This window comes from Macrobrachium nipponense, chromosome 8 (genome assembly GCF_015104395.2).
Source record: "Macrobrachium nipponense isolate FS-2020 chromosome 8, ASM1510439v2, whole genome shotgun sequence".
In the NCBI taxonomy this organism is placed as follows: Eukaryota; Metazoa; Arthropoda; class Malacostraca; order Decapoda; family Palaemonidae; genus Macrobrachium; species Macrobrachium nipponense.
Window position 1 is genome coordinate 85,864,875 of NC_087203.1, and position 27,762 is coordinate 85,892,636.

Genomic DNA, 27,762 nt, shown 5'->3' on the forward strand with positions numbered 1-27,762 from the left:
ATGCCTAGCCACAAATCCAAGTCAAAAAACCAAAAGACAATCAAAATACTCAAGTGGCAACGAAAGTTTACGAAATCCAACGACGGAGGTACTGAAAACAGGTGTTGACAGTACCGGAGACAGAGAAAATCTGAATAGAAAATGGGAATGGTTCCTGATACCCGCCTCCCAGCGGCGGGAATGGGTACTAACCAACTGGCCTCCCACTGCGTGTGTCGCAAGTTTTAAAATTCTGTCAGACTACGGAGAATACAGCTATATATATATCTGACAGGTAAGTCTCATGAACAAATTTCAATTTCTTCACCACCTTCAACTTTGTTTTTTCGTATCACTCGGATCTTCCTGTTTGCTTACTCCTACTAAAGGCCTCTTTAAAAAATAACTATCCAAGGAAGATTGCTTCACCCGGCTTTTCACAATGTTCCTGAAACGACCCAGGCAAACGTCATCGAGCTGCGCAAGCATACGACCTGTGTAAGCCTTTTCAGGGTGTGTGTTTTCTACAAATGATTGCACCTTATGAAAAGCAGCTAGAGCATCCTTAATTTCTGCCATTGTCATAGGGTCCTCCTCCTCACCACTGCTAGAGAACTTTTCTTGAACGATGTTATGTTACATGGCCTCCAACTCCTTCAGGTCATCCGTCGTAAGCTCCTCTTGGTGCTCCTCGAGAAGGTCATTGATGTCGTCCTCGTCGACGACCAGCCCCATGGACTTATCGAGTGCAACGATCTCTTCAAGATCTGGTTGCTAACAGTTTCAGGATCATCAACTGTTTCTGAATCTGCATCAGCTTCACCCATGTTGAACCCCTCAAAGTCTTGGGGCAGATACGGCATCAGGCAAGAGTTTCCTCCACAAAGAATTCAAGGTTCACCTCGAAACCTCCTGCCAAGCTTGATCGATGAGTCGGATGCATGTGACAACATCGAAATGCTCCTTCCAAAATTCACGCAAGGTGAGGTTTGTAGCGTTGTTGATGTCGAAACATCTCTTGAAAAGATGTTTCGTATACAGCTTCTTGAAGTTCGATATCATTGTCCAACACCAGCAGACATTTCAGAGGAAGGTGCTTCTCTTCCAAGAATTTCTTCACTGTCGGGCCGAAACACAGATTTACCCACTCCGTGAACAAAAGTCTCGTTACCCAGGCTTTCACATTAGCTCTCCACATCGCTGGAAGCTTCTCCTTTAACACTTTGTGGGCCTTGAAGGCTCGAGAAGTCTCCGAATGATACACTAGTAGGGGCTTCACCTTACAATCCCCACTGGCATTGGAACAAAGTGCGAGCGTAAGCCTGTCTTTCATAGGCTTATTCCCGCGTAGCTTCTTCTCTTCCTCCATGATGTACATCCGACGAGGCATTTTTTTTCAAAAAAAGGCCAGTCTCATCACAGTTGAAGACTTGCTGAGAACTGTAGCCTTCGTTGATCGTAATTTTGTCGAACATCTTAATAAAGGCTTCGGCCGCTTTCGTGTCCGAGCTGGCAGCCTCCCCATACCACACCACTGAATGGATGCCAGTCCGTTTCCAGAATTTTTCAAACCACCCATGAGAAGCCTTGAAGTCTGGGGTTGGTGTCGATGTCCCTTCTCCTCCATCGTCTTCAACTTCGGCAATCAAATCGCCAAAAATAGAGCTGGCCTTGTGGCAGATTGCCGTCTCGGTTATTGTATCGCCAGCGATTTCTTCGTCTTTTATCCATACAAGCAACAGCCTCTCCATCTCATCATGCATGTGATTCTTCTTGTTGGGCTAAATAGTCACGCCCTTGGAAGGTGTAGCTACTTTGATGGCTTCCTTCTGCTTAAGGATGGTGCCTATCGTTGACGGATTTCAGCCGTATTCCTTAGTGATCACACTCAACCGCATGCCAGCCTCATACTTCTTGATAATCTCCATTTTTGTCTCCATAGAAAGCATCCTCTTCTTTCTGTGAACTTCAGCAACTTGCTTGGGACCCATGACACTACGTACAGTGGTACCTCGAGATACGAAAGGCTCAACTTGCGAAAAACTCAAGATACGAAAGCAAATACGAAAAATTTTACGGCTCTACATACGAAAATTGCTCAAGATACGAAAGGTTGTTGCTGTAAAGTCCGAGATTGGCCCGGACCACCAATAACAATTTTGAAACTCGCGCGCCGCCAACTGAGTAGACTCGCCACCATCCTCCAGCTCTCCCATTGGTTCCTGATGTTAGTCACCGCCATGAGATCCTTCTCTCCTATTGGTCAACATCCCTCCCATGATCCCATCATGCATCGTACGTAGCGGCGTTCTTCTTCAGCCATTGCTTCTCATGAGTGTTATCATACGCACACGGAATTCATTCGTTCACATACTAGTATATGATTTAGTTTGTTAACGTAACTTCGTGTTAGTGATTTCATTGTACTACTTTATTGTGTTGTGTGAGAACCTAATTAGTATACTACTTAACTTAATTACGTACAGTGTAGTCATGGGTCCCAAGAAAGTTGCTTTAGTTCACAGAAAGAAGAGAATGCTTTCTATGCAGACAAAAATGGAGATAATAAAAAAGTATGAAGCTGGCTTGCGGTTGAGTGTGATCGCTAAGGAATAAGGCCGAAATCCGTCGACAATAGGCACCATCCTTAAGCAGAAGGAAGCCATCAAAGCAACTACACCTTCCAAGAGCGTGACTATTTTGTCCAACAAGGGCAGCCATGTGCATGATGAAATGGATAGGCTGCTTCTTCTATGGACTGAGGACAAAGAAATCGATGGCGATACGATAACCGAGATGGCAATCTGCCAGAAGGCCAGCGCTATTTTCGGCGATTTGATTGCCCAAGCCGAAGACGACGGAGGAGAGGGGACATCGACGGCAACCCCAGAGTTCAAGCCTTCTCATGGGTGGTTCGAAAAATTCCGTAAACAGACTGGCATCCATTCGGAGGTGAAGAAATTGAAATTTTGTAAAATACGTAAACTATCAAAAAGTAAAAAAAAATAAAAAAAAAATGTAAAAAAAAAAATGTAAAACAAATTAATTTTAAGTTTTTTGTAAACTTAAGTGTTACAGATTTGTTAATGTGTTTCATAAAGTTTAGTTTATGTTTTCCTGACATTTTTGTGTGTGTTTCGTAAAGTTAAGTGTACATATCTGCCGTTTGTCCTCCTCCTCTGTCGCCACTTTCGGAGATAGCCTCACTCGAAAGGTAAGCTTCCACATTTTACTACATACCTACATATGTACGTAGTACAGTATTTCTTGTATACCATGTACACTAATACACTTTATTTACAGGTACTATGAAGTACATATTAGCAGTACGTATTAAGTTAGGTATTGTATGGTCCATATTGTTGTAGTATTTCATTGTTTATAGGTCAATTTAGCTTTATTATGAAATTTACTGGGGTGTTTTTGGAGGGCTTGGAACGGATTAGCCATTTTACATGTAAAATACGATTCAAGATACGAAAAACTCATGATACAAAGGGGGCCTTGGAACGGATAATTTCGTATCCCAAGGTACCACTGTAATTAAGTTATGTACTAATTAACCCTTTAACTTATAGGCCTACCAGCCGAAAACTTTTGAATCACGCGCCTTGGGGGATGCTGGGAGTTCACGGATCAGGGTGTTGTTTTGTTTACAATTGTTACACAGGCGCGCAAAAGCGAATTTCTTTCTTGCCGCACTATAAAGTATCGGTGACATCTCAAAAATTATTTTGTCACTGACATAATTTTTGTACCATTTTAAATTAGCCGTTACATGGAGTATTATATATGAAAATGTGCACATTTTCATGTAGAACATAACAAAAAAATACTCATGAATGTAGCTTTTATCAGTTTTGAGATATTTTCATATAAATAACGATTAATGCCAAAATTTCAACCTTCGGTCAACTTTGACTACCGAAATGGTCGAAAAATGCAATTGTAAGCTAACACTCTTATATTGTAGTAATATTCAATCATTTACCTTCATTTTGCAACATATTGGAAGTCCCTACCACAATATTTCGATTTATGGTGAATTTATGAAAAAACATTTTCCTTACGTCCGCGCGGTAACTCTTCCGAAAAAAATCATGTGCGCGATTGTGGTAATGTTTGCACTATTTTAAATTAGCCGTTACAAAGTTTTATATATGGAAATGTGCGCAATTTCATGCACAATTAAAAACAACCCATGGTTGTAGCTTTTATCAGTTTTGAAATATTTTCATATAAAAAATGATAAGTGACACATTTTCAACCTTTGGTCAACTTTGACTCTACCGAAATGGTCAAAAAACGCAATTGAAGGCTAAAACTCTTATATTCTAGTAATATTCAATCATTTACCTTAATTTTGCAACAAATTGGAAGTCTCTAGCACAATATTTCGATTTATGGTGAATTTATGAAAAAAATAATATTTTCCTTACGTCCGTGCGGTAACTCTTCCGAAAAAATCATACGTGCGATTGTGGTAATGTTTGCACCATTTTGAATTAGCCTTTACATAAAGTTTTATATATGAAAATGTGCGCAATTTTATGTAGAATACAACTAAAAATAATTGAAGGTTGTAGCTTTTCTCATTTTTGAAATATTTGCATATAAATCACGATAAATAAAAAAAAAAACCACGTTCGGTCAACTTTGACTTCACCGAAATGGTTGAAAAAACGCAATTGTAAGCTAAAACTCTTACAGTCTAGTAATATTCAGTCATTTATCTTCATCTTGAAACAAATTCGAAGTCTCTAGCACAATATTTAGAATTATGGTGAATTAAAAAAAAAAACTTTCCTTCCCTCCGCGCGCAGATTCTCCCCCGCAAATCTCCGAAATACGTGCATCGCATTCTCGGAATATTTGCTCTATTTTATATTAGGCATTTCATAGAGTTTTATATATGAAAATGTGCGCAATTTTATGTAGAATAAAACTAAAAATATTTGAATGTTGTAGCTTTTCTAATTTCCGAAATAATTGCATATAAAAAAATATAAAAAAAAATTCTACATTCGGTCAAATTTAACTCATCAGATATGGTCGAAAACTGCAATTGTAAGCTAATACTCTTACAGTATAGTAATATTCAATCATTTCTCTTCATTTTGAAACAAATTGGAAGTCTCTAGGACAATATTTAGATTTATGGTGAATTTTTGAATAAAATATTTGTTTACGTCAGCGCGTTAGGAATTCATGCATCATTTTGTGATAATATTTTCTCTGTGTTGCTTTTATCGTTTTACAATGTGTTATATACCAAAATGATCGCAATTTAGTGTACATTACAACGAAAAAAAAATTAACTCGTTACCTTTAACCGTTTTGTGCATAGCGCGATTTGAATACAATTATATATGAAATTTTGTTTTCGCGCTATCATATATCACATTTATATATGATAATGATAATCTTTTTCATTTCTGAGGTTGCATACTAAACTTCAGGCAATGACAAAAAAAGGAGCCATAAATAAACTCTTAATCTTGAAAACTAAGCGCGCTGTGAATTTTTGAAAAAAAAAATAATTTTCCTCTTCCGCGCTCACTTCGGGACCCCCTTGGCACACGGAAGACAATTTTTAATATACCCCTTCGGCGTTTAAGGGTTAAGTTCTCACACAACATGATTATGTACAAAGTGAAATCACTAACACGAATTTACGTTAACAAACTAAATTGTATATGTGAACGAACTAAATCCGTGTGGGTATGATAACGATGCTGCAATGGAGTGGCCAAAGGACGCCTTTACGCAGATGCAAGATGGGAGAGATGCTGACCAATAAGAGAGCAGGATCTTACGGCGGTGACTAGCATCAGGAACCAATGGGAGAACGGGAGGATGGTGGCGAGTCTACTCAGTTGGCGGCGTGCGTTTTAAAATTGTTCTTGGTGGTCCGAGCAAATCTCGGGACTTTACAGTAACACCCTTTCGTAACGCGAATTATTTTCGTCTGCAGAGAACAAAAAATCTTTGTATTTGCTTTGGTAACTTGAATTTTTCGTAAGTTGGGACTTTCGTATGTCGAGGTTCCACTGTACATTCATATTGTGTGGATTATTAATATTGCTGCTGTGTTCATATAGTTTATATTATTAACACTTAAAACCACTAGTATTGCTATAATCATACGGTCTGGATTACTACTTACCATTATCCATAGTTACTAGCTAAATAGTATCTATGATATGAAGTATTAACTCCATTATAGTATACGTATTTTGATGGTGAGATACACAACCACTGTCATTCCTGTTGCTAGTTTTTCATTGCACAATAATTTCCAAGAAAATATCATAATTTGTACATAATGAACTCATCCTCCAAAGAGCCCATACTAGTGGAGGAACAAAACACGTACATAACTCAAGCATACTTAGGTACTTAGAGTAGCACTGTATATACACTTCACACTCAATACCTTGAGGAGACCAGGCCCAAAACTGGGACCAGGATTAGCATAATTCTTGCAACTTGATCAGAACCATTCCAAAAGCCATGCTCCAAATCATCTAAAAACTGTGTTGACACCTTAATATACCAATATATGTGTAAGATTTAACTGGTTGGTAGTTAGTTGCAATTAAACAAACAAAGATAAACATCTGAACTAAGGTCTGGTAGAATTACATCAGAGGAGATTCCTTTGCTTTTCCCAAATATACATTCAGTGGAAATATTGCCAAATTTTGTCTCCTTTAATAAAAAAAAAATCATCACATCAACCAAGGATGTGCTGATTAAAATGATATTGTTAAGATACAATAAAGTTTGTTCATACTTACCTGGCAGATATATATATAGCTGTATTCTCTGAAGTCCGACAGAATTTCTAAAAACTTACGACACACGTAGTGGGAGTAGGGTGGTTAGTACCCATTCCTGCCGCTGGGAGGCGGGTATCAGGAACCATTCCCATTTTCTATCAGATTTCTATCTCCACTGTCTCCTGAGGGGAGGTGGGTGGGTACTTAAAATATATATATCTGCCAGGTAAGTATGAACAAACTTTATTGTATCTTAACAATATCATTTTGTTCATGAAACTTACCTGTCAGATATATATATAGCTGAATCCCACCTTTGGCAGTGGGAGAGACAGAAAAGGATTTAGGAAACATATATATGTAGATGATTGACATCTTGGTTCCTTACCTGTTAGCATAGCTGACTTCGTGATTACTGTCACCCAAGCCTGCATCTGCTTCACTAGAGTTACCAACAAGGTAGAGACCTGTTTAGTTGGTGCGCTCTAGATGATCTGCCAACGGGGACGAGACCACAATGTGACTAGACCATGACCATACTCAAGAGGACAACGAGGCAAAACCACCACCTAAGTTAGCCTAATCAAATACTCCCATATACCAAAGGCTAAAAGAAGGGAAGACCGCATCGGCGGCCGACCCTACAACCATAAACATTACGAACATTAAAAACTCACCTACCCTTTTCTATGGGAAAGGATGAGTGCTACCTCCTGCCCCCAAGATAGTGTCTGTGGCGACGTATGGTCCAAGAGAGTAACAGTTCTCATATGTCGTTCTGACCTCCTGTAAATAGTGCGAGGCGAACACTGAGTTACTTCTCCAAAAAGTGGCACTTAAAATATCTTTGAGAGCCATATTTTTCTGAAAGGCTATAGAAGTCGAAATAGCCCTTACTTCATGAGCGTTAACTTTTAAAAGCTTAAAGTCACTATCTTGACAATAAGCGTGCGCCTCCTTAATGGTGTTCCTCAAAAAGAATGCCAGTGCATTCTTAGACATGGGCATATTAGGCCTCTTAACCGAACACCATAAGTTCTCCGCAGAACCTCTACACTCCTTTGTCCTACGAAGATATTCTTTAAGAGCCCTAACAGGACACAGGACTCTTTCTGGCTCTTGACCAATGATTTCTGCCATACCTTTTATTTCGAACGTCCTAGGCCAAGGGTTGGAAGGGTTCTCATTCTTAGCCAGGAATGACATACTCAAAGAGCAGATTGCATTATGCCCTTTGAAGCCGACGTGTTTACTAATCGCCTGTATCTCGCTAACCCTCTTCGCCGTCGCCAGAGCAGTTAGGAATACAGTCTTCTTCGTCAAATCTCGCAAAGAGGCAGAGTAAATAGGTTCGAAGCGGCTTGACGTTAAAAACTTGAGAACCACGTCCAGATTCCACGAAGGCAACTTAGCCATCGGTACCTTGGTGGTCTCAAAAGATTTCAGATCATGAAGGTCTTTATTATTAGCAAGGTCAAGACCTCTATGTCGAAAAACTACAGACAAGACACTTCTGTAGCCTTTAATGGTTGACACTGCGAGCTTTAAATCTCGTCTGAGATAAAGAAGGAAGTCGGCGATCTGGCTCACAGAGGTCGTGGTAGAGGAAACTCCTTTCTTCCTACACCAGCTCCTAAAAGCTGCCCACTTCGACTGGTAAACCGCGATTGACGAAGGTCTTCTCGCGGTGGCGATAGCTTTAGCCACAGGTTTCGAAAAACCTCTCGCTCTGGCCAACTTCTGGATAGTCTGAACGCAGTCAGACTCAGAGCGGAGAGGTTTTTGTGGTACCTCTCGAAGTGGGGCTGTTTGAGTAGATCTCTCCTTAACGGAAGAGATCTCGGAAAATCCACCAGGTAGGACATCACCTCTGTGAACCAGATCGCTGCAGGCCAAAAGGGGGCGATTAACGTCAACCTCGTCCCCTCCGAAGCTGTGAACTTTCTCATCACTTCCCCCAGAATCTTGAAGGGGGGAAATGCGTAGAGGTCTAGGCCCGTCCAATCCCATAACAGGGCGTCTACTGCTACTGCCCCCGGATCGAGAACTGGGGAGCAGTAAAGAGGAAGTCTCGTCGTCCTTGCGGTTGCAAAAACGTCCACCAAAGGGGCGTCCCCAAAGACTCCACAGCTCCTGGCATACGTCCTGATTGAGGGTCCACTCTGTCGGCAGCAACTGACCTTGTCGACTGAGGAGATCCGCCCGGACGTTCTCGACTCCGGCAATGAACCTTGTCAAGATCGTGATCTCTCTTGCCTTCGCCCAAATCAGAATTTCCTTCGCTAGAGCGAACAGGGAGCGAGAGTGAGTTCCTCCTTGTTTCTTCAAGTATGCCAGGGCTGTGGTATTGTCCGAGTTGACTTGAACCACTCGACGAGAGACTTTGTCCTGAAAGAACTGGAGCGCTAATTGAACCGCTGCCAGCTCCTTGTAGTTGATGTGCCAGGCTACCTGTTCCCCTCTCCAGGTGCCTGACACTTCCTCCCCCCTAGTGTTGCTCCCCACCCCGTGGATGACGCGTCGGAGAACAACACTAGGTCGGGGTTCCGAAGCTTGAGGGATATGCCCTCTGAGAGCTTTAACGGATCGAGCCACCATCTTAGATGGCTCTTCACCTCTTCTGAGATGGTTAGGATCATATCGAAGTTGTCCTTCTCTGTCCAATTGTCCGACAGGAAGAACTGAAGAGGTCGGAGATGTAGCCTCCCCAGGGAAACAAACTTCTCCAGCGAGGAAATGGTCCCCAGCAGACTCATCCATTCCCTCACCGAGCATGAATCTTTCCCTAGAAAGGCTGACACTTTCTCTATGCCTTGTTGCTGACGTTCCTGGGACGGAAAAGCCCGAAAGCCACTGAATCCATCTGAATCCCCAGATACACGATGGACTGTGTTGGGGTCAGATGTGACTTTTCGAAGTTCACCAGAAGTCCCAGGGACGCAGCTAAAGACAGAGTCGTTTTCAGGTCCTTCAGGCACCGGGTCTGCGAAGAAGCTCGTATGAGCCAGTCGTCCAGGTAGAGCGAGATTCTGATGTTGGAAAGATGGAGCCACCTCGCCACATTCTTCATTAAGATGGTGAACACGAATGGGGCCGTACTCAGACCGAACAGAGAGCCCTGAACTGAAACACCTTTCCTTTCAGGACGAACCGAAGGTACTTCATAGACTGGGGGTGTATCGGGGACGTGAAAGTATGCGTCCTGAAGATCGAGTGATACCATCCAATCCCCCGGTCTTAAGGCCCCCAGAACTGACTGAGGTGTCTCCATCTTGAACTTTTGCTTTTCTATATAGAGGTTCAGACGACTTACGTCCAAGACTGGCCGCCACCCTCCCGAGTGTTTCGGAACAAGAAACAATCTGTTGTAAAATCCTGGCGTAGCCAGGTCTAAGACCTGTTCCACTGCTCGTTTCTCGAGCATCTGCTCGAGCAGATCGAAAAGAATCCTTTGCTTTTCTTGAGGATACGACGGGGACAAGTCCCTGGGAGTGGAAGTCAGAGGGGGAGGCTTTACGAACGGAATCTTGTACCCCTTCTCTATGATGTTGAGAGACCAGGTGTCTGCCTCTCTTTCTCTCCAGGCTCCTCCAAACAACTGAAGCCTGGCTCCTACCGGTGACTGAAGGCACGCATTCTCATTTCTTGCCCCTGGACTTAGCCGGGGCTCTACCTCTAGGAAGACCTCTTCCTCGGGATACAGATCTAGCTGAAGATCCTCCACGAAAAGGCTTCTGCTTCTTAAAGACTGAACTCCTGAAGACGTGGAAGGGACAGCAGGACGTCTCGACGACTGCGTCAAAAGGTCTTGAGTAGCTTTCTCCTGCAGACTTACTGCCAGATCCTTCACCAAAGCCTGGGGGAAGAGATGACTCGAGAACGGCGCATACAAAAGTTCTGTCTTCTGTGCGGGAGAGACAGACTTAGCCGCAAAGTTACAATACAGCGATCTCTTCAACACGCCTGCTGAAAAATGAGATGCTAATTCCTCTGAGCCATCCCTGACGGCCTTGTCCATGCATGACAAAACACTGGACAGCTCCCCCAAGCTGATCGAATCTGGCTTACGCGACTGGTTGTCTAGTACTCCGAGACACCAGTCTAAGAAGTTAAATACTTCTAAGGATCTAAACAGACCCTTCAACAGATGATCCATCTCTGACGTAGTCCACGACACCTTCGCTGAGGCTAACAGAGCTCTTCTTGAAGCATCTACAACGCTGGCGAAATCTCCCTGTGCTGACGTCGGAACCTTCAAACCTAACTCCTCACCGGTTTCATACCACATCCCTGCCTTACCGCTAAGCCTAGACGGAGGCAGGGCGAAAGTGGTGCTTCCTTTAGCTTTCCTAGTCTCCATCCAAGTGTTAACTTTCCGGAAAGCCCTCTTGGTAGACAAAGACGTTTTCATCTTAACAAACCCTGGTGTCTTCTTAGCTTTCGACGACGAAAACTGCGATGGAGGAGAAGGAGGAGCAGCAGGAAGGAAGGTATCTCCAAAAGAATCACGGAGCAGCCGAGCCAAAACTTGATAGTCTGAAGAAGACGACGTCGAGGGTTGTTCTTCATCAACCTCCTCCGAAGAACAGCTCAATTCCCCTTCTTCCTTACCCGAGTTAAACTCCGAAGAAAGAGGTAGAAGACCTTTCACTCCAAGTCTCCTATCAGACCGATGACGAGAAGAAGAGGGTAACGTATCCTTAACAGAATCGTTAGCCGATACAGGAACAGCAATCACAACTTGAGTAGAACGCGAAGTAGAAGGAAGACGTGTAGCGTCATCTAAAGACTCGGGAATAACGTCCGATCGAGAGCGAACTTCCGTACTCGCGTCCAAGACGCTCTTACGACGATGTCTATTAGCGTCCATCGGAGCGTCAGACCTAGCGTCCCTCTGAGCGTCCAACGAAGCGTCCAAATCAGCGTCCAAGTGAGCGTCCAACGAAGCGTCCAAAGAAGCGATGAGCGGAGCGTCCCTCCTAGCGTCTCTACGATCGTCCCGCGAAGAGACAGGAATTGACACTTGACGAACGTCCCGATGAACGTCAACACAAGCATGACGAAGCAGAGCGGTGCGTTCCAAATTCCGTCCGTCAGAAACTAAAGCATCTTCATCAGAAACGTCGATGTCGGAACGCCGAGCGTCCTCACGTCGAGAAGAGAGGGCAGAATGAAGAAACCTCTCTCTCTCCTGACGTTTACTTCCACCTCTAGACAAACGCTGGGGAGAACGAAGTCTAGACGACGAAATACCATGAAACGGGGACGAAAGACGAGCAGGCGGAGAAGACTGTCTTGATCTCTTGATCGGAAGTCTATCGTCCTTCTTACGGCCAGAAACCGTTTCCTTCTGCTTAAGTAAAGCATCCAGTTGTCGCTGCATAGCAAGGATTACCTCCGTCTGCGAAGGATCTATACGAGGAGAAGAGCCATGCCTGCGAGAAGGTGAGGGGCGAGGGGACGCCTTCTTCCTTCTCCCAGGAACAGCCTTAGCTCTAGAGCGACTGGGGCGCTCAAAGACGTCATCATCGGAAGACGACCTAGCCTTCTTCTGGGGCGGAAAGGACACGCTTTCCGGAGAAGAATGCCAATCCGACAAAGCATGACGTGAAGCGTCCTGATCTTGAAACGTCCTCTTCAACGGTCGCGAATCCGAATGAGATTCCCACCCCTTGCGCGGGGAGGACGCGTCGTAAGACGAGAAACAATCCTTTAGGACACGTGCTCGAGCACGCTCCTTAGCAGCCTGGGAAGCATCAACAGGTACTGCTGAAGGGACGTCAGATCGGTGGGGGATCCCCGTAACCCTCCTTCGGCCTTCGACATGCCCTCTCCCTGAGTCCTGGGAGTCCGGCAGAGGTCCCAGCCTAGAGGCGCTATAGGGCCGATCTGACGCCCCCTCCACTTCACTGGGGGCACTATCACTACACTTAGCACTTTCCCTGTTTTCAAGGGCTAGAACCTTAGATTCCAGAGTTTTCAAAGAATCTAAAATAAGCGAAAGGGCATTACCCTCCGCAGACACCACTTGAGGGCCCGAAGGCAACACTACGGGGTTAGGAGTCACAAAATCTAAAGAAGGGTTAGAAGGGGTTACATTATTACCCTGTCTACTACCCGATTTACTCCTGGAGGAAGACCTCCTGATCCTATCACGCTCTAATTTATTTACATAGGATTCATAAGTCTTCCATTGAGCATCATTCAAACTTTCACACTCCGTGCAGCGAAAATCATACCTACACACTTGCCCCCTACAACCTTTACACACTGTGTGAGGATCAACCAAAGCTTTTGGTAACCTCACCTTGCATTCGTCTTTCATACACACTCTGGCACTAGCCGAACTAGAACCTGACATATTTAAGGAAAAAACCAAGCCAAAATAAAAAACAATCCAAAGTCACGTATGCCAAGCTATCGATCCAATAACAAATAACCAAAAAGTCAAGAGGATACTCAAGCAAAGAAAGTTTTCCAAAATCCTGAGGCGGAGGTGCTGTAAACAGATGTTTACAACACCGGCGACAGAAGAAATCTGATAGAAAATGGGAATGGTTCCTGATACCCGCCTCCCAGCGGCGGGAATGGGTACTAACCACCCTACTCCCACTACGTGTGTCGTAAGTTTTTAGAAATTCTGTCAGACTTCAGAGAATACAGCTATATATATATCTGACAGGTAAGTTTCATGAACAAAACATTTATTCACAAAATTTCCTACCTATAATGAAATGGTACAATAAATTTTGTGTTGAAGAAAAGTCTTACCTCTAAGGTGCTATCTTGACCTAAAACTCCTACATCTTGGCAATAGAGGAGCTGAATTGTCAGGCGATGGAAGGGTTCACATTTTGTAGTTGGTATACAATCAAGAACATCTAGAATAGCATCACTCATATCTTTAAAATAACCACAAGCATAGAGAGTTCTCAGCACCTCATCATTATACCAATTCCTCAGCCTTTTTAACAGTTCCTGCAATATTCGCATTAGTCAAGACAGAATGTTAAGTACTTAAACTACAGTACATAAAATATGTTTAGCTTTTATTTGAAAAAAAAAATTCTATTTCAGATGAGGAAAGAACTTTCTTCACTTCCTAAACATTCTCAGCTAGCTCATCACCCTCATCTTATGGGCTGCAAGTCATCTATGCTATTAATCTCTCTATTTACTGCATAATCCTACTCTGGAACCTCCCTACCAAGAAACGTCAGGGCTAATACGTATATGGTAGTATATTGTACTCTTAAATTTGGGACTGAAGCTAATCACATGGGTGACATTTAGGATCACAGATGACTTGTGGAATACAATATCCAACAAAAATGTAAGGGAAAAACTTACAAATTATGCTCAAAGTTCTGGAACAGTCAGGCTGAGAACTTTGTAAATGCAAAAGCCAATGATATGGGCAATGCAATGTCTAGTTTTCTAGTTCACATCTCCCTCAAATAAAATTGATCTGTTCTCTTAAAAATGCAAGGCTTAATTCACGTAAGGAAAAGAGGCAGTGAGCGGCTGTGCTCCTAAAGCATTAAATAACAGTGGCAATAAAAGTACTCTGAGTGTACAGAAGCAAAGCCATTTAGTAAAGAAAGATTATTTTTAATTGGTGCAGAAGCTAAACCAGATCGACTACTTAAAAGAAAAGAGAAAATGGTAGAGTTATTGACAAAATTTTATACAGGAGAGAGACCAAAGATGAAGCAAACCATATTCATGAGCAACATTTCAAAAAGAGATATTACAGCCACCATAAAACTTTAATAATGGAGTGAACAAAGGAACCCATTTAAATTAAAACTTTTTCTCTAAAAGTATATTTAGCAACCAGGACTAGTATATTAAGCTAGCCAAGACTAAATTTCATTTAACATGGATACCCAAATTTCTGACAGTCATGGGGCTCAACTAACTTATGAAAATTACAACTGGATGTGAAGAGCTACTGTCTTAGAGGTAATAAGCTAAGTTAAGGTATTCACATTCAGGTGTGTTTACCAGACCACAATTCAATGAAAATAACATCTTTTGATATTGCACTGTGTAAAGAGAAAAGCTAGGATGTAAATGAAGGTGACATACTATATCAAGGACTAATTATCAGTAAAATCATGTTTAGAAGTTAAAAAAAAAGTGGTCCCTAATAAACAGTAACCTAATAAAGAAAACAGAAGTAGATTAAACAAAAAATAGCAAGTGTTTATTAGGACAAAAAGCAAAAGGTTTACAGAGGAGTAAAACCACAAGTGAGCAGGGTAGCGAACAAATACCATACAGTTAAAACTCAAGACTTGAGATAACATGAATCAAAAATGACAATTTGTCCAAAATTGCATTTTTCCTAACTATACAAACCTGAGGTCCTTTTACAATAGGAAGGTAACTAGCGGCAGCTGGTAGGTCGTAAGCTTCGAACAAGGGAGTTCGGTAGTTAACTGCTTGTCCGACAGCGCGAGCGCCGCGCGACTGGGAGGTGAAGAATCACTTTTCCTTTAGGGCCAGGCAAAAAACGCAGAGAGAGGGGTGATATGAGGTGGGACTATGTATAAAAGGACCTCAGGTTTGTATAGTTAGGAAAAATGCAATTTTGGACAAATTGTCATTTGTTCCAGTAAGGTATACAAACCATCGGTCCTTTTACAATAGGAAGACTCACTTCTTGGTGGGAGGAATCTGAGTCTTTGTGAACAGGGAGGGTATTCTAGCCCTTGTCCAATTGATCGGGGTGTGCACCGCAGGATCAATGGTCAGACCTCTGGACCCAAGTAATAAGAGAGAGGCAAGCGTATCTCTTAAAACTTGCAAGCAAGAACTTCCTCCTGTTTGCAAGAGGCGACAAAGTTATGGGTTTGTCTCTTGTTGGCTTCCACTTCTCCCCCCCCCCCTTGTTGGGGGAAGTGGTGGATATTCACTCCTATCCCTAATGAAAGGGATAGGATGGGGCTCGGTCGGGTAGCTTACCTGCACCTCATCCTTTCCAGCAGGGTGACGACCGTGTCCCTCTGCCCACAGGTAGAGGGGAGAAAAAGATGGGAAAGAGGAGCCAGTCACACTCTCATTCATCATCCATTCTACAGTCACACCAGGAATCGATGCTGTTCAGCCTGCGAGGGTCTGGGTTAGCTACACAACGTGTTTAGCAGCCACCACGGGTCCCAAGGAAAAAGTGTCCAAGGACCTGTGGGCAATATCCCGAAGGTAGAAGGAGGTGAAGGTGGTCTGGTTGGCCCAGACACCCACCTCCAGGACCTGCGCCACGGAGAAGTTCTTGCAGAACGCAAGGGAAGGACCAATGCTCCTGACTTCGTGGGCTCTCGGACGGAGCGTACAGATGTCGTCACTACCATCAGCCTTGTACGCCCTCCTGATCACCTCACACAGCCAGAAAGTAAGCGTGTTCTTGGAAACTTCTTTCTTGGTTACCCCGGTGCTAACGAAGAGGCATCGACACTCAGGCCTGAGGTGACGAGTTCTCTTCAGATAGCGTCGTAGCGCCCTCACAGGACAAAGCAGCATCTAATCCGAATCATTGTTGGTGAAGTCCATTAGGGAAGGGACTGTGAAAGACTCGAACCTGTTGTCAGGGATCGACGGATTCCGAGTCTTAGCAATGAAGTTCGGGACGAAATCGAGCGTCACAGATCCCCATCCCCTGGAATGTTTCACATCGAAGGACAGACCATGAAGTTCCCCTACTCTCTTCGCCGATGCCAGCAAGAAGAGGGTCTTGAGGGTCAGATCCCTGTCTGACGACTCTCGGAGTGGCTCGAAGGGTCTTCAAGTCAAACTCCTAAGGACGAGAGTCACGTCCCACTCAGGGGGCCTGAGTTCCCTGGGTGGGCAAGACCTTTCAAAGCCCCTCATAAGCAAGGAGATCTCGAACGAGTTTGTGATGTCCAATCCCCTCAGTTTTAGGACTAGTGCCAGGGCGGCTCTATATCCTTTGACTGTGGGGACCGAGAGGAGCTTTTCTCGGCGAAGAAAAACTAGGATATCCGCCACCAGCTGCAGAGTGGCTCTGAGAGGAGATAGACCCCATCTACGACAACAACCACAGAAGACGGCCCACTTCCCCTGGTACACAGCTGCAGAGGACTGTCTGACGCTTCCAGCCATCTCTGTTGCTGCGGTACAAGAAAAGCCTCTCGTTCGCAAGAAATGGTGGATAACATCCAGCCGTGAAGATGTAGAGACTGGACTGCTCGGTGGTACCGTTCTACGTGTGGCTGGGCTACAAGGTTGAGCCAATGGGGAATCTCCCTCGGTGCTTCTGCAAGCAGAGCCAGCAGGTCCGGATACCAAACGGCCTGGGGCCATTTGGGAGCCTTTGGGAGCCACCAGGATCATCCTGGATTCAGGGTGGCCAGCACTCGACTGATCACCTTGCGAATCAGGCTGAACAGGGGAAAGGCGTAAACGAAGAGGTTGTCCCACGGGTGTTTAAGTGTCTCCTCTGCAGCTGCCCATGGGTCCGGCACAGCTGAAAAGAAAACTTGAAGTTTTCTGTTGTGCCGGGTGGCGAACAGATCCACGACTGAACGCCCCCACAGGTTGAAGAGCCTTTCCCCCACGTCCTGGTGTAGGGACCATTCGGTCCCTATCACCTGATCCCGACGGCTGAGCATGTCTGCTACTACATTCCTCTTGACTGGAATGTAGCGGGCTGACAGCTCTATTGAATGAGCCGCGGCCCACTCGTGCACCTGCATAGTCAACTGGTGCAACGGGAGACACTAGGCCCCCTGTTTGTTGACGTATACCACTACTGTGGTTTTGTCGCACATCAACACCACCGAGTGTCCCATCAAGCGGTCCTGGAACTCTTGGAGAGCGAGGAACGCTGCCTTGAGTTCTAGGACATTGATGTGAATGTGCTTGTCGTGATGGTCCCACACTCCTGCAGTCAGCAACTCCTCCAGGTGTGCACCCTATCCCTCGTTTGATGCGTCTGAGAACAGCAGCATCTCCAGGGGGGGAGTGCGTAGAAGCACTCCTCTTAAGAGGTTCATGTCATCCAGCCACCAGGCTAGGTCCTGCCTTACCTCCTGAATGAGGAACACGGGGAAGTATGGTGGGTCCTTTGCCTGTGACCAACTCTCCTTTAGTCTCCACTGGAGAGACTGCAGGTGAAGACGCCCGTGAGGGACTAACTTCTCGAGTGACGCCAGGTGGCCGATCACGACTTGCCATTGCTGAGCTGCCTATTCCTGCCAAGACGGAACCGGTCGGCTGCCTCCCTGAATCTGCTGATCCGCGAGTTTGCGAGGAAGACCCGCCCTGCTACCATGTCAATCAGCATACCCAGGTACTTCATCCTCTGCTTGGGTTCGAGATCGGACTTCTCGAAGTTCACCACGATCCCTAGATCGCGGCAAAACTCCAGTAGTCGATCCGTCCTGCAGCAACTGTGAGCAGGAGCACGCCAGGACTAACCAATCGTCGAGATACCTCATAAGACGTATCCCGGACAAGTGGGCCCAAGCAGACACCAGAGTGAACACTCGCGTGAACACCTGTGGGGCGGTTGAGAGACCGAAGCAAAGTGCCCTGAATTGGTACACCGTCCCGTCAAGGATGAAGCGGAGGTACTTCCTGGAGGATTGATGGAATGGTATCTGGAAATATGCATCCTTCAAATCCACTGAAAGCATGAAATCGTTCTACCTGATGGAGTCCAGCACGGAGCGTGCCGTCTCCATCTTTAACCAAGTCTGGCGAACAAATCGGTTCAAAGAAGAGAGATCTATCACCGGGCGCCAGCCCCCTGTAGACTTCTCCACCAGGAAAAGGCGACTGTAGAAGCCTGGTGATTGATCCGTGACGATCTCTACAGCTCGTTTGTTCAGCATGGTCTTGATCTCCTGTCGTAGAGCTATGTCCTTTGATGATCCCGGGACGTATGTTTGCAGATGGACCGGGTTGGAGGTGAGGGGTGGCCGAGATTTGAAGGGTAGTAGATATCCCTCCCGAAGGATGTCTACTATCCAGTTCTCGGCACCGTAGCGCTGCCATGTTGCCCAATGGCTCGCCAGGCACACCCCCCCACTTCCGGCAGCAGGTGAGGGGGAACGCCGTCCCTAGCGTTTCCCGCCTCTCTTAGACTTCTTCCCCGGCCCCCCTCGTGAGAAGGAGGGCTGGGAGGGGGGCTGATGGCGACCTCCCCTGGCAGAAGTAGAAGTCAAGAGTCTTTCCTCGGGGCTTCAACGGGGCAACTGTCTTAGCAGCCGAGGAAGCGCTAGCCAAACTCTTTGGCTTGGCCACAGTTCAAGGCTGCCCAGAAGCCTTCGAACTGCCTGGTGTACCAGGTGGTACAAGGCAGTCACTGTCATCAGTGCGCCGCTTTTCCACCGCAGCGTCCACCATCTCTCCTGGGAAGAGAGAGGAGGAACTCCGTACCGTAATCAAAGCGCCGCCTCTCGCCCAGCCGCCCTGGATACTCGGGTAAGGACCTTGTCCCTACAGCGAAGTACCAGGTTGGCCCACAGGTTTGCCGTCTGATGGGCGAGGAAGGAGATAGCCCTTCCCCCAGACTGACAAAAGTCTCCTGAAAGCCGCGTCATCCTCAGGAGAAATATCCCCAGAGTTTGCTGCGACCTTAGACACAGTGAGGGACCACAGGTTTAACCAGGAGACCGCCTGGAAAGCCGCCATAGCGGTGGATTCCAGGCCCAGTGCCTCTTGCTGCGAGAGGTTCTCTGACAGGAGCTGCTGCAGACACACACCAGGAGTTAGCCTGGCTAACTCTGGGTTCACCTGTTTGGGCGGCATTGGATCCTAGGTTGGCAAGTAGAAACGCCGCTGTTGCAGTAGAGGAGGAAGTAGTAGCTTGTGCGACCTGCAAGACTTCAGCGAGCCCTCCTGTCCGGAGACAAGAGACTTGACCTGGTCTAACACAGAGTTGGCAAGCTGCGATCGTAGCAGACCCACCATCGGTCTGGGCTCCTTCTTCGGACCCCAAAACGACTTGAGCCGGGAAGTGGGCTCGGATGGTGGGAGCGGCGATCCTTCCCCGAGATCGTTGTGCTAACGAATCAGCGCACTAACCTCAGCAAAGTTCCTCTGGATCTCCGCAGTGACTGCATCTTGTGGAGTAGGACCGTCAAGTCCCTCGAACAAGAGCACCTCCCGAGATCCTCCCCTTTCAGGAGGGGGAACGGCGACAGACCCCTCTCGGTCTCCTCCTGTCAGTTGCGCATACGACCTGGTCGATCCTAACACCATGCCTGGTACGTATGGCGTCGTGACGGGATCGTGTGGGGCGTGCTCCTCACGATCACACCTCGGTGTCTCGCCCCTCCCAGTGTAACCTGAGGAAGTTGAAGGCACGGGAGAGGAAGACCCGACACACCCCCCCCCCCATCTCTGGTAGGACCAGTGTGCTTGGAGGGCTACAGGCGATCACCAACCCGCGGTGGGGATCGAGCTGCAGGCCTGGTCGTGCCGCTCCCCTGGGGACAACGGCTGGACCGAGAACAGCCGCCGCGATCCCGTGCTTCAGAGGAACTGCTGCTGGTCGCCCTACCCGTCCGGTCCCTGTGGGAGCGGCGGTCAGGCGGCCTGCAGACAACTGACGCGGTGAGACCGGTGCGTGTCCTCATGGCACGTCGAACCACTGGCGCTACAATCGGGGGGACCTCTTCCCAGCCTCAGCCTGTGGCCGGGGTCTGGGACCGTCACGTCAACCCGGGTGACCGGCTGGTCGCTACGAGAGCGACAACTGGCCTGGCGAGAGTCACCCGAGCGGCTCTCACCAGCCTTCCGCTCCGTGCCGTGAATCTGGCGCCGAGCAAGCTCTGGCGTCTGGTTCTTGGCTGCACGGCCACCCGTAGGTGACCATACACCCGGTACCTCTCGCGAACGAGAGGCCGAGACGGAATCTGGTGTAGCGGCAGAACCTCTAGCACCAGGCGAGGAAGTACCGGTGTTAGCCGGTACCCCTCTAGTCCCCATCTTCTTCCTTGTGGAAGGAGAGACGGGCCCTACTCCCGAAGGAGTAGGAGGACCAGTGGAAAGACACCCCCGTCCCACTGGAGTGAGATGGGCCCTGAGAAGTTCCCGAAGGAGACTTCTTAGGAGGGGAGGAGGCAGCCTTCTTCTTCCGCGGCTGGGTAGCCTTGGAAGTCGAAGGGGAAGAGGCGGCTGCAGACGACGACGACACCTTCCTCCTCTTCTTCGTCAGCTTCCTCAGGACAGACATGAGGTCAGCCATCCAGGGCGGAGCCGGGGCTGCTGTTGCCGAAGCAACAGGGCCCGGACAGACCAACGTCTGGGGCAGCAACACCATGGACTGGGATGACGTCAGCAGGTATGGGAACAGCAGGAACAGCCAGCACAGGATCAACGGCAGGTAGCACCGGTAAGGCAGGAGACGGGGCAGCAGCCAGCGACATCCTAGGTACCGGCGGCAGGTCCAGGGGAGAGCTCTTAGGGCAGTGGAAGTCCGGGCGAGGCAGCAAAGCAAATCCGGACGGCGGCAGCGGCACGCCCCTCCTCGGTACGGCGGCAATCGGACCCTGCACTGCGGCTGAAGGAATCACTGAAACCACGTGGGGAGAATACACCAGGTGAGGAAGGGCGGCGTACCCTGGAGTAGATGGTGGTTGTAGTCATGGTCACCCGCCAGATGAGAGAGCAGCCCCTGGACCTCGGCACGCCCTGCAGGCAGTCCCAACAACGCCCACACCTGTCCAAGGTTATCCCCCACGGCAGAAGCACCTGCGGAAGCAAGAGTTGGGTACACAGGAGGGGTTCCCCCTCGCGCGGGGGGGGGCGAGCCCCACCCCGAACAAACGGAAGACCCTGAATACAACTGAATGTCAGGGTACCGAGCACCCTCCTCCACGCTCGACGGATCGGGCAGAGAAGGACCTCGATAACACCCCCCCCCCCCCCCCCCCCACCCCCCCCCCCCCCCCCCCCCCCAAGGGGAAGGTGCTCATAGGGAGCTGAGCAGGGGGCAAGAAAGAAGACCTCGATATAAACACCCCCCCCCCCCCCCCCCCCCCCGAAGGGGAAGGTGCCATATAAGGGAGCTGAGCAGGGGGCAAGAAAGAAGACGAAGTGTCTGTTACCAAGGGAGTCGTGGGAGAGCTTTCCGACGACTCCTTGGCAGGCCTTCGCTTCTTCCTGCCCTCATACAGCCCCCATTGCACCTCCGACCAATCACAACAAACAATACAAGGCTCGGCCCGAGAGCATTCCCGCCCTCGGCACCGAGCGCAAAGGACATGGGGATCAATTTCAGGGAAGGATCTAAACTTCCCGCACTTGCGGCCCTCCACCCCGGGGCACAGTCGCCGGATGATGGGAGGGCGCGGAGATTGGTCCAATCCTCGATCCATGTCGTAATCACAATGATAATAATATGAAAATGAAAAGAATACTTACAGTTTCACTTTCATACACAAACAAACAGAAGTAGAAAAAATTCACAATCCAAAGCATACGACGATGAAGCGGGCAGAGAGCGATGGCGAGCACTTCTTCATACCACAAGGCCGAAAGCAAAAGTGATTTTTCGCCTCCCAGTCGCGCAGCGCGCACACTGTCGGACAAGCAGTTAACTACCAAACTCCTTTGTTCGAAGCTTACGACCTACCAGCTGCCGCTAGTTACCTTTCTATTGTAAAAGGACCGATGGTTTGTATACCGTACCGGAACAATAAACTTCTCCAATGACCAACATGACAGCCAATCATCTGCAATATGTATAGGGATATGGTACAGGAAATGGGTACCACAATAGATCTCACATGGGTGGTAAAATGACAATGTCGAAAATTGCATTTTTCCTAACTATACAAACCTGAGGTCCTTTAACAATAGGAAGGTAACTAGCGGCAGCTGGGACGGTCGCAAGCTTCGAACAAGGGGAGAACGGTAGTTAACCGCTTGTCCGATTGTGCGCGCGCCGCGCGCCCGAGAGGTGAAGAATCACTTTTGCTTTAGGCCCATGCAAAAAGTTGCAGAGTGAGGGGTGGTATGAGGTGGGACTATATGTAAAGGACCTCAGGTTTGTATAGTTAGGAAAAATGCAATTTTCGACAAATTGTCATTTGTTCCGATACGTAATACAAACCCTCGGTCCTTTAACAATAGGAAGACTCACTAATTGGTGGGAGGAATCTGAGTCTTTTTGATGAACAGACTGGTGTTCGTCCAACCTTGGAGTGCCTCCCTGGTCGTAAGAGCAAGGGAGGGATCCAAACCTCTGTCCGATTGATCGGGGTGTGCACCGCAGGATCAATGGTCAGACTTCTGAGCCAAGTACTAAGAGAGAGGCAAGCGTATCTCATTGTACCAGCAAGCAAGAACTTGCTCCTTTACAAGAGCCAAAATAAAGTAATGGGTTTGTCTCAAGTAGGCCTCCACTCCCTCCCCCTTGTTGGAGGAAGTGGAGGATATTTGCTTCTATCCCTAACTAAAGGGATAGATTGGGGCTCGGTCGAGTAGCTTACCTGCATCGAAATTCCTTTCCAGCATGGTGACGACCGTGACCCTCTGCCCACAGGTAGAGGGAGAGAAAGATGGAGAAGAGAAGCCAGTCGCACTCTCATTCACACATTCATTCCTACAGTCACACCAGGAATCGATGCTGTTCTGCCTGCTCGGGTGCTGGGTAAGCTTACACAACGTGTTGAGCAGCCACCACAGGTCCCAAGGAAAAAGTATCCAAGGACTTGTGGGCAATATCCCGAAGGTAGAAGGACGTGAAGGTAGTCTGGTTGGCCCAGACACCTGCCTTCAGGACCTGCGCCACGGAGAAGTTCTTACGGAACGCCAAAGAGGGTGCAATACCTCTGACTTCGTGGGCTCTCGGTCGGAGCGTACGGATGTCGTCACTACCATCAGCCTCGTACGCTCTCCTGATCACCTCACGCAGCCAGAAAGAAAGTGTGTTCTTGGATACTTCTTTCTTGGTAACCCCAGTGCTAACAAAGAGGCGTCGACACTCAGGCCTGAGGTGTCGAGTTCTCTTCAGATAGCGCCGTAGCGCCCTCACAGGACAAAGCAGCATCTCATCCGTATCGTTGTCGGTGAAATCCATTAGGGAGGGGATCGTGAAAGACTCGAACCTGTCGTCAGGGATCGACGGATTCTGAGTCTTAGCTATGAAGTTCGGGACGAAATCGAGTGTCACAGATCCCCATCCCCTGGAATGTTTAACATTGAAGGAAAGACCATGAAGTTCCCCTACTCTCTTTGCCGATGCCAGGGCCAGCAAGAAGAGGGTCTTGAGGGTCAGATCCCTGTCTGACGACTCTCGGAGTGGCTCGAATGGTCTTCGAGTCAAACTCCTAAGGACGAGAGTCATGTCCCACTCATGGGGCCTGAGTTCCCTGGGTGGGCAAGACCTTTCGAAGCTCCTCATAAGCAAGGAGATCTCGAACGAGTTCGAGATGTCCAGTCCCCTCAGTTTTAGGACAAGAGCCAGGGCGGCTCTATATCCTTTAACTGTGGGTACTAAGAGGAGCTTCTCTCGGCGAAGAAAAACGAGGAAATCCGCTACCTGCTGAAGAGTGGCTCTGAGAGGAGATAGACCCCGTCTACGACACCAACCACAGAAGACGGCCCCACTTCCCCTGGTACACAAGTCTGTCAGGAAGGGACTGTCGGTAACCGTTGTCCAGCCATCTCCGTTGCTGCGCTACAAGAAAAGCCTCTCGTTCGCAAGAGATGGTGGATAACAGCCAGCCGTGAAGTTGTAGGGACTGGACTGCTCGGTGGTACCGTTCTACGTGTGGCTGGGCTACAAGGTTGTGCCAGTGGGGCATCTCTCTCGGTTCTTCGGCAAGAAGAGCCAGCAGGTCCGGATACCAAACGGCTTGAGGTCGTTTGGGAGCCACCAGGATCATCCTGAGATTGGGAGTGACCAGCGCTCGGCTGATCACTTTCCGAATCGGACAAAAGGGAGGAAAGGCGTAGACGAAGAGGTTGTCCCACGGGTGTTGAAGAGCGTCCTCTGCAGCTGCCCATGGGTCCGGCACGGCTGAACAAAAAGCCTGAAGTTTTTTGTTGTGCCGGGTGGCGAACAGGTCTATGACTGGACGCCCCCACAGGTTGAAGAGCCTTTCCGCCACTTCTGGGTGTAGGGACCACTCGGTCCCTATCACCTGATCCCGACGGCTGAGCTTGTCTGCTATTACATTCCTCTTGCCTGGAATGTAGCGTGCTGACAGCTCTATTGAGTGAGCCGTAGCCCACTTGTGCACCTGCATGGTCAACTGGTGTAGCGGGAGAGACACTAGGCCCCCCTGCTTGTTGACGTATGCCACTACTGTGGTGATGTCGCACATCAACACCACTGAGTGTCCCACCAAGCGGTCCTGGAATTCTTGGAGAGCGTAGAACGCCGCCTTGAGTTCCAGGACATTGATGTGAAGGTGCTTGTCGTGATGGTCCCACACACCTGCAGCCAGCAACTCCTCCAGGTGTGCGCTCCATCCCTCTGTTGATGTGTCTGAAAACAGCAACATCTCCGGGGGGGGAGTGCGTAGAGGCACTCCTCTTAAGAGGTTCCTGTCGTCGAGCCACCAGGCTAGGTCCTGCCTCACCTTCTCCATGAGGGACACGGGGAAGTAAGGTGGATCCTTTACCTGTGACCAACTCTCCCTTTGTCTAGTGACGACAGGTGGCCGATCACGACTTGCCATTGCTGAGCTGCCTGTTCCTGCCGAGACAGGAACCGGCCGGCTGCCTCCCTGAATCTGCTGATCCTCAAGTCTGCGGGGCGGACTTGAGCTGCTACCGTATCGATCAGCATACCCAGGTACTTCATCTTCTGCTTGGGTTCGAGATCGGACTTCTCGTAGTTTATCACGATCCCCAGATCGCGACAAAACGAATGGGCCCAAGCAGACACCAGAGTGAACACTCTCGTGAACACCTGTGGGGCGGTTGACAGACCGAAGCAAAGTGCCCTGAATTGGTACACCATCCCGTCGAAGATGAAGCGGAGGTACTTTCTGGAGGACTGATGGATGGGTATTTGAAAATACGCATCCTTCAGGTCCACCGAAAGCATGAAATCGTTCTCCCTGATGGAGTCGAGCACGGAACGTGCCGTCTCCATCTTGAACCGAGTCTGGCGAACATATCGGTTCAGGGGAGAGAGATCTATCACCGGGCGCCAGCCCCCCAATGCCTTCTCCACTAAGAAAAGGCGGCTGTAAAAGCCCGGTGACCGATCTACTACGACTTCTACAGCTCGTTTGGTCAGCATGGTCTTGATCTCCTGCCGAAGAGCGTCGTCCTTTGAAGAACCTTGTACATAAGTCTGAAGATGGACCGGGTTGGAGGTGAGGGGTGGCCGAGATTCGAAGGGTAGTAGATATCCCTCCCGAAGGACGTCTACTATCCAGGTCTCGGCACCGTAGCGCTGCCAAGTTGCCCAATGGCTCGCTAGGCACCCACCCACTTCCGGCAGCAGGTGAGGGGGAACGCCGTCCCTAGCGTTTCCCCACCTCGCTTCGACTTCTTCCCAGCACCTCCTCAGGGAAAGGAGGGCTGGGAGGAGGGCTGGGAGGAGGGCTGGTTACAGCCTCCTCTACCAGAAGTTGAAGCAGGAAGAGTCTTTCCTCGGGGCTTCGATGGAGCAGCCGTCTTAGCAGCCGAGGAAGCGCTAGCTAAACTCTTAGGCTTAGCCGCAGTTGCACGAGGTTGCCCAGAAACCTTTGTGACTGCCTGGTGAACCAGACGGTCACTGTCATCAGTGTGCCGTCTCTCCACCGCAGCGTCCACCATCTCTCCAGGAAAGAGAGCGGAGGAACTCTTCATAGGTCCATTACGGAGTCCATTTACTGCCTCACGCCCAGCCCCCTTGGCTACTCATGTAAGGACAGCGTCCCTACGACGGAGATGGTAGTTGGCCCACAGGTTTGCCGTCTGATGGGCGAGGTAGGAGATGGCCCTACCTCCAGACTGGCACAGTCTCCTGAAGTCGGGGTCGTCTTCGAGGGCAGCGCCGCCAGAGTCGGCCGCGACTTGGATACTGTGAGGGACCACAGATCCAACCAAGAGACTGCCTGGAATGCTGCCATAGCGGTAGCTTCCAGGCCCAGTGCCTCCTGCTGCGAGAACCACAAGTTCTCCGACAGGAGCTGCTGCAGGGACACACCTGGAGTTAGCCTAGCTAGCTCCGGGTTAACCTGTTTGGGTGGTATTGGATCCACTGAAGGCACGTAGAACTTCCGCTGTCGCTGCAGAGGAGGAGGAAGTAGCTTGGAAGACCGTCCTGACTTAAGCGAATCCTCTCGTCCTGAGACGAAATTCTCTACCTGGTCAAGGACTGAGTCTGCAAGCTCTGATCGCGGCAGTCCCACCGTCAATTTGGGTTCCCTCTTCGGGCCCCAAAATGACTCGAGCCGGGACGTGGGCTCGGATGGTGGTAGCGGCGATCCTTCCCACAGGTCGTTGTGCTGACGAATCAGCGCAATAACCTGGGCAAAGTTCCTCTGGATCTCAGGAGTTACAGCGTCCTGAGGAGTAGGACCGTCCAGTCCCTCTAACAAGAGCAGCTCTCGAGACCCTCCTCCTTCAGGAGGAGGAACAGCAACAGACCCCTGACAGTCGCCTCCAGTCACTTGCGCGTACGACCTGGCCGGTCCTAAGACCATACCTAGCACGTGCAGCGTCATGACAAGGATCGTGAGCGGCGCACCTCTCACGATCACTCCTAGCTACCTCGCTCTTCCCGGTGTACCCCGAGGAAGTTGAAGGTAGTGGAGAGGCAGACCTGACGCTTCCCCCCCGCTTGCTGGCAGGACCAGCGTACGTGGGGGGCTGCAGCCGATCACCAACCCGCGGTGGGGATCGATCTGCAGGCCTGGCCGTGCCGCTCACCTGTGGTGAGCGGCTCGACTGAGCACGTCGACCCCGGTCCCGTGCGTCAGACGAGCTGCTGCTGGCCACCGTCTCCGCCCGGTCCCTGTGGGAGCGGCAGTCAGGTGACCTGCAGAGCTCGCTTTCGCGGTGAGACCGGTGAGCGTCCTCG

The 27,762-nt window shown here is 48.8% G+C and overlaps 1 protein-coding gene across 6 annotated transcripts in view; it reads right to left on the minus strand.

Moving 5' to 3' along the window:
• LOC135222901 (serine-rich adhesin for platelets-like) overlaps positions 1-27,762 on the minus strand; it is a 156,821-nt gene that overhangs the window by 56,617 nt on the left and 72,442 nt on the right. For 4 of the 6 annotated variants that reach the window (XM_064261288.1, XM_064261289.1, XM_064261287.1 and 1 more), the window contains exon 3: positions 13,533-13,739. The exons of 1 other annotated variant lie outside the window; for it this stretch is intronic. In XM_064261288.1, the coding sequence (XP_064117358.1) occupies positions 13,533-13,739 (207 nt within the window). Of the gene's footprint in view, positions 1-6,415; positions 6,514-13,532; positions 13,740-27,762 lie in introns of all 6 variants that reach the window. One more of the 6 variants, XM_064261293.1, reaches the window with a different exon arrangement.